At 37.6% G+C, this 14,201-nt stretch overlaps 1 protein-coding gene across 1 annotated transcript in view; it reads left to right on the forward strand.

The window, feature by feature from the left end:
- The window catches only part of LOC109464556 (neo-calmodulin-like), a 32,252-nt gene extending 23,954 nt beyond the window's left edge, over positions 1-8,298 (forward strand). Inside the window, exons 2-6 of the mRNA XM_019761560.1 lie at positions 5,207-5,237; positions 5,688-5,831; positions 6,924-7,050; positions 7,472-7,587; positions 8,117-8,298. Of these exons, the coding sequence (XP_019617119.1) occupies positions 5,207-5,237; positions 5,688-5,831; positions 6,924-7,050; positions 7,472-7,587; positions 8,117-8,169 (471 nt within the window). The 3' untranslated portion in view covers positions 8,170-8,298. The remainder of the gene's footprint in view (positions 1-5,206; positions 5,238-5,687; positions 5,832-6,923; positions 7,051-7,471; positions 7,588-8,116) is intronic.
- Positions 8,299-14,201: the final 5,903 nt, after the last annotated feature.

Below are 14,201 nucleotides of genomic sequence, written 5' to 3' on the forward strand. Positions count from 1 at the left end.
ATGGATTCTGAAGCAAGCAACCATCACTTAGTAATGAGAAAATGGAAACTTTGTGAGGAATTTTTTTTGCCGTCGCACGCTTTACACAGTTTTACACAGTCGCTACGCTCACTCGGTGATTTATGAGGCGGTTATCGCACCCGGCCAGGGATATCTCATCATATACACCTCGGAGCAGGGCATTGACCCTTTGTTGAATCGTAATGACGACCTTGGTGTCATTATCAAGTGTTTTGATGTCATCATTATGTCTGTTATATCATATTTTGCAAAAGAAAACAACAACATATAAACAGGGCTTTTCAATAATGCTTGACATGACCCATTTTGCCGAGAACTAAAATACGCAGGCGAATTTGAACGTACCGTGACGACCTACAAAAACATACCCTTAGGTCATGATTCACCGAGCATTTTATGTACAGCAAATTCGAAAACCAATGTAACATATGGTGAAGCAGGCTTGAAAATCGATTTTTGATGAACCATGAGAGTAAACAGAGTGTGGTAACATGCTAATGTAATGGATTCTGAAGCAAGCAACCCTCACTAATTAATGAGAAAATGGAAACTTTGTCAGGTAAGCTTTTTTGCCGTCGCACGATTTACACAGTTTTACACAGTCGCTCCGCTCACTCGGTGGTTTATGAGGTGGTTATCGCACCCGTCGAGGGATTATCTCACTATATACACCTCAAGGCAAGGTATTAACCCTTTATTAAATCGACGTCAAAATCAAGAATTTTGACGTCGTTACGATATCAGTTATTACCTTCGCCAAGAAGGTTATGTTTTCAGTAGCGTTTGTCTGTGTGTGTGTGTGTGTGGGTGTGTGTGTGTTTGTGTGTGTGTGGTTTAGCAAGATAACTCGAGAAGCAGTGGATGGATTGGAATGAAACTTGGTAGGTGGGTAGGTCTTCATGAGACCTAGAAATGATTAGATTTTGGGCCCCCTTGCGGCTTTTCTAGGTACTGCAGCTGAACTTCCGGTTTTGATATCTCATGTTCTGGACATGCTAGGGTCATGAATTTTGGTTGGTAGATAGCTCTTGGGGTAGGAAAGAAGTGACATGAGTTTGGGTCCCCTAGCGCCTTCTTCTGGAACTGCAGGAGCATTTGTTGAAAAAAATTTGAAGGACGATAACTCAAGAACCGGTTGACGTATTGTCGTGATTTTTGGTATGTAGGTAGTTGAAGTGATGCTTGACATAATCAGATGGCAATTATGCAAATCAGGAGCTAATTTGCATAATTAATGAGGAAATTCTATAAATCTGCTTTGTTCGATAATAGAACTATGAAACACTTGTGACATCTACTTGAGAACGAGAAAAACATCTGAGGATATAGATTATGTAAATGAGGACCTAATTTGCATAATTAATGGCAAATTCTTATAATTCCATAGTTGTAACTGCTGCACCCCGAATTTCATACTTGCCACATTTGGAAGTTAAGTGAAGGTGAACATCAATAAATATAATTTATTCAAATTTTGACCTGATTTGCATAATTCATGAGGAAGTGCTATAATAGCCTTTTTGTTATGATAAGGCTGTCATTGAATGGAGAATATGATCAACTGATATAATCCATGCAAATGAGGCTCTTATTTACAAAAGCAATGATTAAAATTGTATAATTCGTCACCCGCAAGGGTTAACATCATTTGGCGAAGGTATGAGATCGTGGAACTCTTGTATATTAATATTTTTGCTAAAACGTCTAAAAAGGGCTTTTCCGTAAAGCTCGACCTGACCCAGTTTGCCTGGAATACTCATGCATACACGGGCGAATTTGAACGTACCGTGTCGACCTACAAAAACATACCTTTAGGCCATGTTTCAACGGTGCATTTCATGTACAGCAAATTCGAAAACCAATGTAACATATGGTGAATCAGGCTTGAAAATCGATTTTTGATGAACCGTGAGAGTAAACAGAATGTGGTAACATGCTATGGTAATGCATTCTGAAGCAAGCAACCATCACTAAGTAATGAGAAAATGGAAACTTTGTCAGGCAACCTTTTTTGCCGTCGCACGCTTTACACAGTTTTACACAGTCGCTACGCTCACTCGGTGGTTTATGAGGTGGTTATCGAACCCGTCCAGGGATAATCCCGTCATATACACCTTGGGGCAGGGCATTAACCCTTTGTTGAATCGTAATGACAACCTTGGTCTCATTATCAAGTGTTTTGATGTCATTATCATGTCAGTTATATCATATTTTGCAAAAAACATTATAAACAGAGATTTGCAATAAAGCTTGACATGACCCATTTTGCCGAGGACTCTCATGCATACACGGGCGAATTTGAACGTACTGTGTCGACCTAAAAAAAAACATACCCTTAGGCCGTGTTTCACCGATGCATTTTATGTACATCAGATTCGAAAACCAATGCAACATATGGTGAAGCAGGCTTGAAAATCGATTTTTGATGAACCGTGAGAGTAAACAGAATGTGGTAACATGCTATGGTAATGGATTCCGAAGCAAGCAACCATCACTAAGTAATGAGAAAATGGCAACTTTGTCAGGAATTTTTTTTTGCCGTCGCAGGCTTTACACAGATTTACTGAGCATACTGACTCTTACCAGAGTCTTAGACGTATTTTTGACGTATTTCTATCCAGCTTGTTTTTGTATTGTTAATATTTACGCCAGCTAAAAAAGTGTGGTGTATTAGATACTGCCTGGCCACTGTGATACTGTCTTGCTAGTTTGATACTGAATTGCAGCCACCAAAATATGCTTGGAGATTACCGTAAGCATATGTAGTGATCGATTTGAAAAAAAAACACAAAAAAAAGAAAAACTTTTAGTGCCCTTAAGGGCATTACAAGAGTAGGGATTACCTTCCACGGAAAAATAATTACTTGAAAGGAGTCAACCTTGCCAGAGTACTTTTACAGCTAACAAGAAGCTTTAACTGTCACATGCTTGACCTACTTTTACCTTGGAACTCATGCATACATGTACATGTACTTGCCAATTCGAACACACAGCATCGGGCCATAACTGAGCTCCTCTAGCTCAAAGGACTGTACATCAAGGGCATTTTCTATGCCTACCAAATTAGAAATATAAAACCATAAAAGATACTCGTAAATCGACAAGATGTGGGCAATAAGACTAGAAAGGTAACATTTGCAAAGCAAATGCTTACCTGAAAGGTAACATTTGCAAAGCAAATGCATACCTTCGCATATGGTCTGCTCTGTTAGTTCGTACTAAAAATATCCATATCAGACAGTAGTCTAAATCCCCTTCTGCTATAAAATTGCAACATGATGTAACCCAACACCAGTTACCATGGTTATATACCTCTGGTTCAGGTCATTGACCTTATTTTTTGGAGACATAAAAAGCACAGCTAATGTGAAATCGTCAAGGCCATTTGTTAAAGAAATAGGTAGATTGAAAGCAACCAACCGTAACTTGGCGATACGGGCTTCCCGATTACTTGACCTACTTTTACAGCAGTGAGTCTTCCACACATAATCATTGTGAATGTTCTCATTTATCTACGTCATGCAAGTCCTTGTCAATGCCATTTCATTTCTTTCAACGTCTGCAATGTGGAAGCAATGTACGTGTAATTTTGTCTGCATAAAAGTTTGATGTATATTGCATTCTGATGAAAAATATGAATATTGTGTGAGGTCGTCTTTATGACGCTTAGTTGTGTTTGTATTTATATTTGTGCAAGTCGTAAATATCTAATCGAATTGTTTGTGTTTTTCAGAAGGCGTTTACCTGATACCATTTAACAACTGAAGCCAACGTCAACTATATCGTGCCCAACCATGGTATGTGTCTTGTATGTACATTTGTTGAATTGTACATGATAATGCATGAAATCGTCATGGTGTTGTTGATAATGTATCTAGTCAAACACTAGTGATTGATGAAATTCTCACGGGAAATAGTTATAGCTTGTCAAGTACTCGGCATTGCTTAGCAAGAAACTCTCTCAACATGTATTGGACATATTTGATCGTGTATGCAGCTCACGTATTAGGACTTTGTCCATTGACGAAAACATTATGTTTCAGTCACTATTTGTCGTCTGAGACATTTTTCTTACGATCACGATACAAATCAAATTTAGTTTTGTACTGTAAGCATACAGGAAACCATTCCTTTTGCTCTCAATATTGCGTATATTTGTTATAATTTTCTATTTGAACTAAAAATAAGACATACATAAGCTAGGATATATAATAGTACAAGAAAGGGATGTTTATCAACGTATCTAGCAATTCTAATAATCAGAATTTTTTTATGTAATATGTTAATGAAACAATATAATGCGAAACCATCACATGAACAGTCTGTCTCTATAATTACTTGAATGATCATGAGTTAGCATGTCATTGAATAGCTTTATTTGTACCTTTTGTGATTATGTACAACATATACATTACTACATGTACATATCATTTATCTAGTATTAAAAGATAGCTCCCTGACATCTAACACGTAGAATATATTGATTTCGACATATGCAGTAATGGTGATAAGATTAGGAAAGTTGCAATCGTTGAAATCCAACTGTTTATCGATCGACATTAATCATTACAAAGAGGCGAAGTGACAAGCAGGCATTTTTTGTAATCTGTGGAGCGGAGCTCGTAACTTCGTATCGACCGAAAAGTTAAAGCCGCATTATGTCACATTAGGACGGTACAAAAAGTCAATTTTCTGCTCATTTCGTTACAAAGTAAGTTGAATCCACTCTCTACTTCATTGCAAATGAGTGTCATTTAGGAAGTAGAGCTGACAAAGTATGAAGCTTTTACTGTGTTTGAAATCTGGAAACACAATTGTCATTGATGCTTGTTTACATTGCTGGTAGTTTGTGGTGGTACCACAAATTGTGATGGTAGCACAAACTGAGTGTGACACGCATGGGTTGATTTAGTGCCGATCATAAATGTCAGAAATGTGTGATGATTGTGCAGATATATCAAATGGAATTTATTTACAATAACCCGAATATTTTGATTAAGATATTTGCACTTTAGTGGATAATGACTACTGCCACGTTCTGCATAAAGAATGTGTTTTGTCACCTTAGTCAAAATGTAGTCTTTTGGTAATCGTCTTAATGGTAAAAGGATGGGGCAATTGTGGCAACTGTTTGGTTTTATAAGAATATATCTTCATCTAAATATTGTTGTTTTGCACAATGTAGGCTGACAAGCTAAGTGAACAGCAAATCATCGGTAAGTAAAAAACACTAATTATATAAATTTCCATAACTGATTAATTGATGTGGTGTTTTTGTTATCAGGCATCATTGCAATATTGATAATTTTATTATTTTTATTTATTTTTCAATTATATCATTTTTGTTTTATAGAACGTGATAAGTTTGTTTCTTCTATCCTTCTGATTTTTGGCATTATATGCTAATCTTTGGAATTATAGGCTTATTATTTGTACTTAGATCTATTTGTTTTGGTAGTTTATTGTGCTAATATGTATTATTTATGTACTTTGGAAAATGCCTGATATTGCTGTCATCAGCAGGAAAATTGTAGCCTGGGTACCATCCGGATTTTCGAGCGTTGCGTAGCAAAAATCCAGATGGTACCCAGGCTAGAAAAATTGTACATACAATAACAAAATCTACTCCTTGTAGCTCAAAGAATGCTTGTGACGCTCCCATGTAGAGTACAGAGAAGCCTTTAGTGTGTACGACAAGGACGGTGATGGTATCATCGCCATCAAGGAGCTGTTCAAAGTGATGTGGTCTCTGGGACAGAACCCGACTGAGAGTGAGATGGAGAAGATTTTACAAGACGTGGATCCTGATAGTGAGTTATCACATGTCTCTTACGGACGGATTTGGTGCAAAGACCACAGCAAGTAAATTCTATGGATGACATCTACGCGCGCATTGATTTTCGCCTGATTTTGTGGAAAAAAAAAAAACAAGAAATTTTGTTGCTCGCTGAAAGTGGACAACATGCCACAAATGGGTAAATACATGTCTGTTGCCATGCCGGAACTTGAATGCCAGATAAATAGACAAGAAAATGCTCCGATTTAATGTTTTGTCTTTTACCTTTACTTTGTTGTAGTGTTGTATTTTATTCGTCTATATGTGATGTTGCAGCTGAATAAAAAAAAAACTTGTTTAACAAGGTCTATTATCTCAAAGTTTTAAAATATAGAAATATTTTTTTGGCCCCCCTTGTATTTTTTTCGCCCTATCGCATTTGACTTGGAGTTTCCTGAGGATGTCACCCATAAAAGTTAATTGCTGTGGCCTTGTTCAAGTTGATGTTTTAAGGCACCAAAAGCCATTTCAGGTCAGTTATCCCAAATTTCGAGCCAGCTCATTAATTTGCAAGTGACACCAATAGAATTAAAAAAAATTTGACTGTCGTAACATTCAAAGACTCCAATCAGAATCTGTCTGCTTTTAGAATCACTGTTTCTACCTACAAAGATCCCGATCCAAATTTCTGCTGATAGAGATTCAGATCGAGATTTCTGCCAATAGAATTGCCAATTCTACCACACAGGAATCTCTACCCTGCTATATGTGAGAATGTAATTTTAAGTCAAACACACGTGTGCAGTGAAGAATCTGTATTTACTTCATCCCTTAAGCTTATTAGTAAATTAGTAACGCCAATGACATACTTACTGCTTGCCGATGATATAGCTAAGTAATCTATATGCAAATGATAAAATTATTCTGTTACTTGATCCCTACTAAATTACAAAGAGATTTCCCTGAAGGTTTTTGACTACTTATCAATTCATGACAAGATGTTACGATGTGATCTTAAGATGTGCTATTCCTTCCTAGAGCATATGCATACATGTATGTAGTGTTAATGAAATTTTGATTAACATTTCCCACTAATGGACAACGTTACATGTACATTTTTCTGTAGGCGAAGGGTCCATTGATTTTGCAGACTTCCTTGCTGTCATGGCAAAGCGACAAAAAGACACGGAGCAGGAAGAGGAGTTGAGAGCCGCCTTTAGAGCCTTTGATATGGACCATAATGGCACAATTGAGTAATAGAATTTCTTCTGGATTCACAAGAGCCTACTTGCCTACATGTGCTGTTGTGTGTGTCTGTTTAGTTTTAAAGACAATGTCGTGGGATCGTGTGGCGTAATGGCAGAGTGCTCGACTCGAAACCGAGATGCCCAGGGTTCGAGTCCTGACATGCCACCGATCTTGTGCCCTTGGGAAAGGCACTTGACACGACCTTTCTCTATAACTCAAGTGAACATGAGTATTGTCTTGTCCTGTATTTGTCCTCTGCGTTGGTGGTGGTTGATATAAGTTGATATAACTTTAGTGTGCCGTCAATGTCTAGTCATAAAATGCTGGTATAAAAAAGATGACAATGTCGTTAGATGGTTCATTCTGCTTTCCTTTGCTTAGATTTCATTCACGATGACAGTTAAATTAATCTTCTTTCACCTCTAGCACAAAGGAGCTGAGAAGTGTCATGACAGACCTTTGTGATGACATCACCAATGAAGACATAGACGAGATGTTTTACCACTTTGACAAAGATGGCGACGGCATGATATCGTATGAAGGTATCCGAGAACCCTTGATCTGAACTGTTGATCTTTCGAAGAAGAGATATGTAATTTGCTAATCATATCTTTGAATTTCTGGTCTATTGAATTTAAAGGTTGCACAAAACAAACAAAAAAAACTGTCTGATATTGGCACTTGTTGCCATTTCTTCGCACATTTTCGTCATCGATATCATTTGATACTTGCAGCGTATCCAAGTATGGTCGAAAAATCAATGTCCTTTTTTGGGGGTATTAGCAATTAATAGCTAGAGCCTAACACTTCTAACTTTACTGCCCTAAAACTACTTTGCGTGCCTTTTAATAACCAAACTGGAACTAGATAGGGCAAGAAAAACGCTAGCCATTCAAGTAGTCGATGGCCCCTAGGCTTTACCTTCACAAAACCCAAAAGACCACGGTGGTTGCTCTCAGATCTAATTTAAAGTTCCTGGTAATCACCTCTGTGTAAGAAATGCCTTTCTGGCCAAGATGGCCACCTGGGTCCACTCTAATTCACTCCCCACATGTTTCTTATCTGTTCCAGAGTTCATTAGTGTAGTCATGGCGGCGGAGAAGGAGAAGGATGGACAGCCTTAATGAGCTCGGACCGCATCAACGCAAGATGTACAGTAGCAGTAACAATCAACAATCATCAGGCAATAACTTACATTCACGGTCTTACCAATACGCTCATTAGGAATATACACACGGGTGCAGACTGACACTCTACGAAACGTTGGATTTACCAATGGCAGAAAATGCCAGTAACGTCAGGTGATGTTTACTTTGTAAACAGTGCCAGAGACAGTAATGGTAGTAAATAAAAGCCAAGTCCGGTAATTATGACTTACCAATAGCGGTAATTGAAATGGATGGATTTGGCTTTAAATCCAATACCTTTGGTAAGTCTCATAAAGTGTACTTTACTGGATTCTACGGTCATTGGTAAATCCAATTTTTCGTGAAGGTTTGGAAGCTTGGTTTGAATCTACCGCAAGAAACAGCCATGAAGAATAATACCTAATAAGATACACAAAAATAGACATACAAGAGGAATGGTACATCAGTGAGCATCTGTGAAGGCCTGGACGGCAGAAGATGGTTGAATGATTTCAGACTATTTTCTTGCAAGAGACGGAATATCAAAAAAAGGAATCACCATGTCATTCGGCAAGATGGCTTCAGTACATTATCAAGGATATCATATAGTCGCAATAGCTCCCTTTACAATAATACGCGGGCTAACTGCATATTGCAGCAATATTGAAGACAGAGATGATATGAAATCAGGTTCAGTAGACTGCAAAACTTCAATAACGTTTCCTCTAAGGAACAAGCTCATGAAAACAAAGTTGCTTGAGCACAAGAGTTGCATGGTAATGGTGTTCTTTCACATAGACTGATATTTTACGAAAACTATAGCAACTGGCTGATGGTGGTTAACGCATTTTCATGCCTAATTGTACATTGCTTTACGCTCTCTCTATATAGACACAGGTGCACGTAACCGTTCATATTTATAAATTATGGGAACATGAAAATATGTTACAAGCTACAAGGAGCATACTGTCATGAAAACTTTAAAGCACATGCGAAACTCACGCACGTATCATATTTGCAAATAGCAATAGATTATACGCACAAAATATGATTAAATTTGTCCACCAATATAAAATGTTTCTGACGGCAATATCACTAGATATTGGGACAAAAAGAGCAAATCAAACATGATGACTAATCAATAAATATCGACTAAGGAATAATAATGTATAGCTATGAAATATTAAAGATATCATTGATAACAATATACCATTGAATCTGTTCTTATTCCACTGTTTCTTACCTTTATTCCTCATGACTAGCTCTATTGTCCTTACTACATAGCCTCTACCAGGCTTGGGGAGGCGGCTGGAAAGAGTAGAAATCGGTCAAATAGAGAGATAAGCATGCCAAGGGAGTTTGTCCGTTGAGAGAACATTTCGCCGCACCCGGGCAGCGGCGACAAACTCTCTCGGCATGCTATCTCTCTATTTGACCGATTTCTACTCTTTCCAGCCGCCTCCCAAACCCTGCTAGAGGCTACTTACTACATTCATTTAAAAAAAGAATTACTACCCTGAAAAATCGCTTTGGGTGCCTTTAAATCATGTCTCTACATGGGAAACTGATCAGGCCTGAGAACGCTATACCAGACTCTAAGGCGACAACGTTGGTCAGAAAGCCAATTATTCGGATGATTTGCACCATGCCTTCGGGAGAAATCTCACAGGGCTTCGTTCTAAAAGATCGTGTTGACAATAGGCCTTGGTTACACTAATCATGCCCATCTCTCTCTCTTTTGTACTGACTGCATTAATGGAAAGTGATCTTGATCATGTTTGAGCTCACTTAATCAAAGAGCTAATCTCCCACTAGCACTAGCCGTGACAGAGAGGGTAGACTAGACGCCAGGTTCATTGTACCAGGAAAATTCGCATTGCCTAGTTCATTTTAACAAACATAGTGAAGAGTGCACCATAGCTTAACGTTCCGTCCGAAGGACTGCGACACTATGCATGCCGCGTGAGCGACAGTCGGGATTTGAACTCCCAAAATCTTGGTTCAGAGGCAGGGTCACTACTGCACAGATGTCTGTTATTCCTACATCAGAAAGAATGTAATATTACAAGGCTATTATTGATTGCTATGACGCAAACTGTGCCCATACATGTATCCGCGGGTAGTGTTTGATAAAGCTGGCCTTGTCAGGACAAAAATCTAATAAAACATAAGAACAGATCAATACCCAGTAATATCTGCACAGAGCCCACAGCATGGTTTATTCCTAGGCCACCGACATCAATAACATGTCCAGACCCAGTCTCTAAGGCTCTAGTCATCATTAATAATACATAATAAAGGAACGAATAATTACATATATCATCGTGAAAGGTCACCCTGGTGAGGAAAAGGCATTCGGATGAGTTATCACTTTGTTCCAGTGTAACACAAATGCAGGTTAAAAACCAAGTCCTGTTTTCCTCCAGTGATCTATTGAATGATTATGTACTAATTTCAAATTATTATGCGTTAGTGTAAAGTTGTGAAAAGATTTGTACCACTTCCTTAATAGTGTGAAGCAATCCAGCCGATGCCAATATGGTTTTATTCCCAATGAGGAAGCAATTCTATCACCACTATCACTGCTACTACTACTACTACCGCTACTACTATTACTACTACTACTGCTGCTACTATTACTACTACTAGTAACTGCTATTACTACTACTGCTACTACTACTGCTACTACTACTGCTACTACTACTACTGCTACAACTACTGCTACTACTACTGCTACTACTACTGCTACTACTACTGCTACTACTATTACTGCTACTGCTACTACTACTACTACTACTACTACTACTACTACTACTATTATTACTACTATTACTACTACTACTACTACTACTACTACTACTACTACTACTACTACTACTATTACTACTGCTGCTGCTGTTGCTGTTCCTGCTGCTGCTACTGCCACCACCACTACTACTAGTACTTATCACGGTGACAAAAATCAGCGAAGCGATAGTTCTGATTCGCCAGGCCCATAAGAAGATTATCTCACGGAACACGTATGATGGACGACATGGCTTCAACAGATTAAATTCGGTGTGACACTCGCGGTACTCCAATGTCACGCACACGCTACGGTTGGGTTGACCGGCTTTCTTCTTCCTGAATTCATGAATAGTTTGTCTTGTGAACGACAATCATTCAAGGTCCTTGTCCCTTCTCTATGACCCTTTCTTTGTCCTTTTTTTTTTGGGGGGGGGGTGTTTAGATATCGGGAAATTAACCCATTTTTAAATATATCCTTAAAGGTTTAAGTCGTAACAAGATCGCGTAGCTACAAAGGTAAGTGATAACAATGGCATTACATTGTAGTTATGTTTATATATATAATTACCAAAGAAAAAAACATATTGTTTTCGCTCAGTTCTTCTTCTTCCGTTAAAAACACTATAAGGTCAATGACCAGCCAGGGCCATACGTCTCTCACCATGGTAACTGGTGTTGGATTACATATTGTTTGTGCCATGTACAACTCAAGTCACTCTCAACCTCAAGTCACTATATACATATATGGATGTATTTTAATAAGAATAAAGATCATCAAACAAAGCAGTAGTTTGCTAAGCTGGACCCTATGAAGGTAGACATTATGCATTTGCTTTGCAAATTTTACCTTTCTAGTTTTGATTAAATCAGGGGTAACCATATTGTTGCAGTACGTTTCCCTTTCAGTAGAAATTAATGACAGTGATAAAGGAAATTGGGTCAGCTGCCAATGAATTATGACAGCTAAGAGATAAATTGACAGATTCGAGAAAATGAGGACATCGTGATAACTGAGGATTAACATAAGTTGACTCTACATGGCAGATGACCAATTCTTTAGGCAAATTGATGATAGTGCCACACTCTTATTTATCTATTCATTTAGTTCATTTAGCACATACATACATAATGAAAAATTATACAAAATAATACAAAAGAAATAAATGTGCAAGGGCAGGAAGAAAAGCCGCAATGGCTTATTTAAAGTCCTCCCCTTCATGATTTTACAATTTCTACAATTTGATGAATGAAATATAAATAACAATGAAGAAGTAATTAAAAGATAATAAACAAGTACAATGAAAAAATGAATCAATTTAACAAAAGAGTTAAATTTAGCATAAGTAATGAAACAATACGAGCCAAACTAGATAAATAGGATTGGCAACAAGAAGATGAAAATATAAAAAAAATCTTAAAATTAGTCAATGCATATATCAAACAATTAGACATTTATCAAAACTTTGTTATGGCATGGAGCTAGTAAACATACATGTATATAATCAACGACATTTATTGCACATTTTTGCCACAGTTGGTACAGGTCAAATAAATGCTCGGCATGATGAACAAAATGACAGTTTGATAGATACGAACTAACTATCATTAGATTGATCCAACTTCTCCTCGCTTCTCAGCTATGACAGAATTGAAAGAACAGATTTTCTTTTCGATGAAAGGCAATACAGAACCATGCTGAGAAAAGGCTCCAAGAAGTCTGGGCTTTTGTCAAGCAAATAAGAAAGAGTAATTTTGGTTGTCAATTTATGCCTCTAACACATACTGGGCTTAAGGCAGAGGTAATCATATTAAGTTATATCGTACATTTGTGACGACGATGATCTTAGTGCATTGTACGTTTATCGTAAAAAGTACATTACGTACTTGTCTGTAACGTTTAGGGATTTTAAATGATGAATGAAAACGGCATAAAAAGTGGCCCTATGAATAATATATACAGTCCGTCGGGCATTCAATTTAAAGTTTCGAACTATCAATCACTTGATTAAACTCTTGGGCTGTAGACTCAACTTTGGACAGAAGAAAAAAAAGTCCTATAGCGTTTCTCGGGTCTGTAAAAATATGAATGGAAACGGTATAAAAAGTGACTCTATAAATAATATATAGTCTGTCAGGCATTCAATTCAAAGTTTCCGACTATCAATCAGTTGATTAAATTCTTAGGCTGTAGGCTCAACTTTGAACAGAAGAAAATGTCCTCTATCGTTTTTCGGGTCTGTGAAAATATGAATGAAAATGGTATAAAAGTGGCCCTATGAATAATATATACAGTCTGTCAGGCATTCAATTTAAAGTTTCGGACTATCAATCAGTTGATTAAACTCTTAGGCTGTAGGCTCAACTTTGGACGGAAGAAAATGTCCCCTATCGTTTTTCGGGTCTGTGAAAATATGAACGGAAACCGTATAAAAATGGCTCTATAAATAATATATACAGTCCGTCAGGCATTCAATTTAAAGTTTAGGACTATCAACCAGTTGATAGGCTGTTAGGCTTTTAAACTTTTAGGCTGTAAGCTGAACTTTGGACTGAAGAAAAAGTCCTATAGCGTTTCTCGAGGTTGTTAATGGGTTTGTAATATCAGAATGATCACGTCCCCGGGCATTCCCGACACGTACAGGACTGACAAACTAATCCACTTCTCCATCACCCTAATGACACGATTATCTTGGAGAGGATGTGTGATCCATTTTTTGTCAGCCCTTCTAAATCCCCGGGCACAATAGGAGCACAAAGCATGACGAGGTATCACATTGTGACGCAGGTACCTATAGAAGCATACCGTTAATAGTATTATTGAATTTTAATAAGTGTTATTCCAAGACATACTTTAGCATTGAACACAACAGGTATTCCACTTCGTTGCACTCCAAGTCATGGCTGGATCACGATTTGAAGTTTATCCATAACGTAAATTTCAAACCACGCCGTCAAGCATTCAGTGTCCTGGTTACATCGGGTAAAAAACATACAAAGCTCGTGTTTTAAAATTGATATTTTGGAAAAAAAATGCATTTTCATTTCGTATTATTTCTTATAATGTTTTGAAACGGTACTCATTTTAAAAAGCAACGTACTGTACATGTTATCTTTCAAATTGATTAACATCATCACATGCAGTTTACTACATTTCCCACACGGCAATAAAACCATATGGGCCTCATAAATGTAGCCTTGTTATGTAGACTGAAATGATTTAAACGGCAATATAGGTAATTAAA

The sequence above is a fragment of the Branchiostoma belcheri genome, unplaced genomic scaffold, assembly GCF_001625305.1.
Source record: "Branchiostoma belcheri isolate BF01 breed outbred unplaced genomic scaffold, Haploidv18h27 scaffold14, whole genome shotgun sequence".
Taxonomy (NCBI): domain Eukaryota; kingdom Metazoa; phylum Chordata; class Leptocardii; order Amphioxiformes; family Branchiostomatidae; genus Branchiostoma; species Branchiostoma belcheri.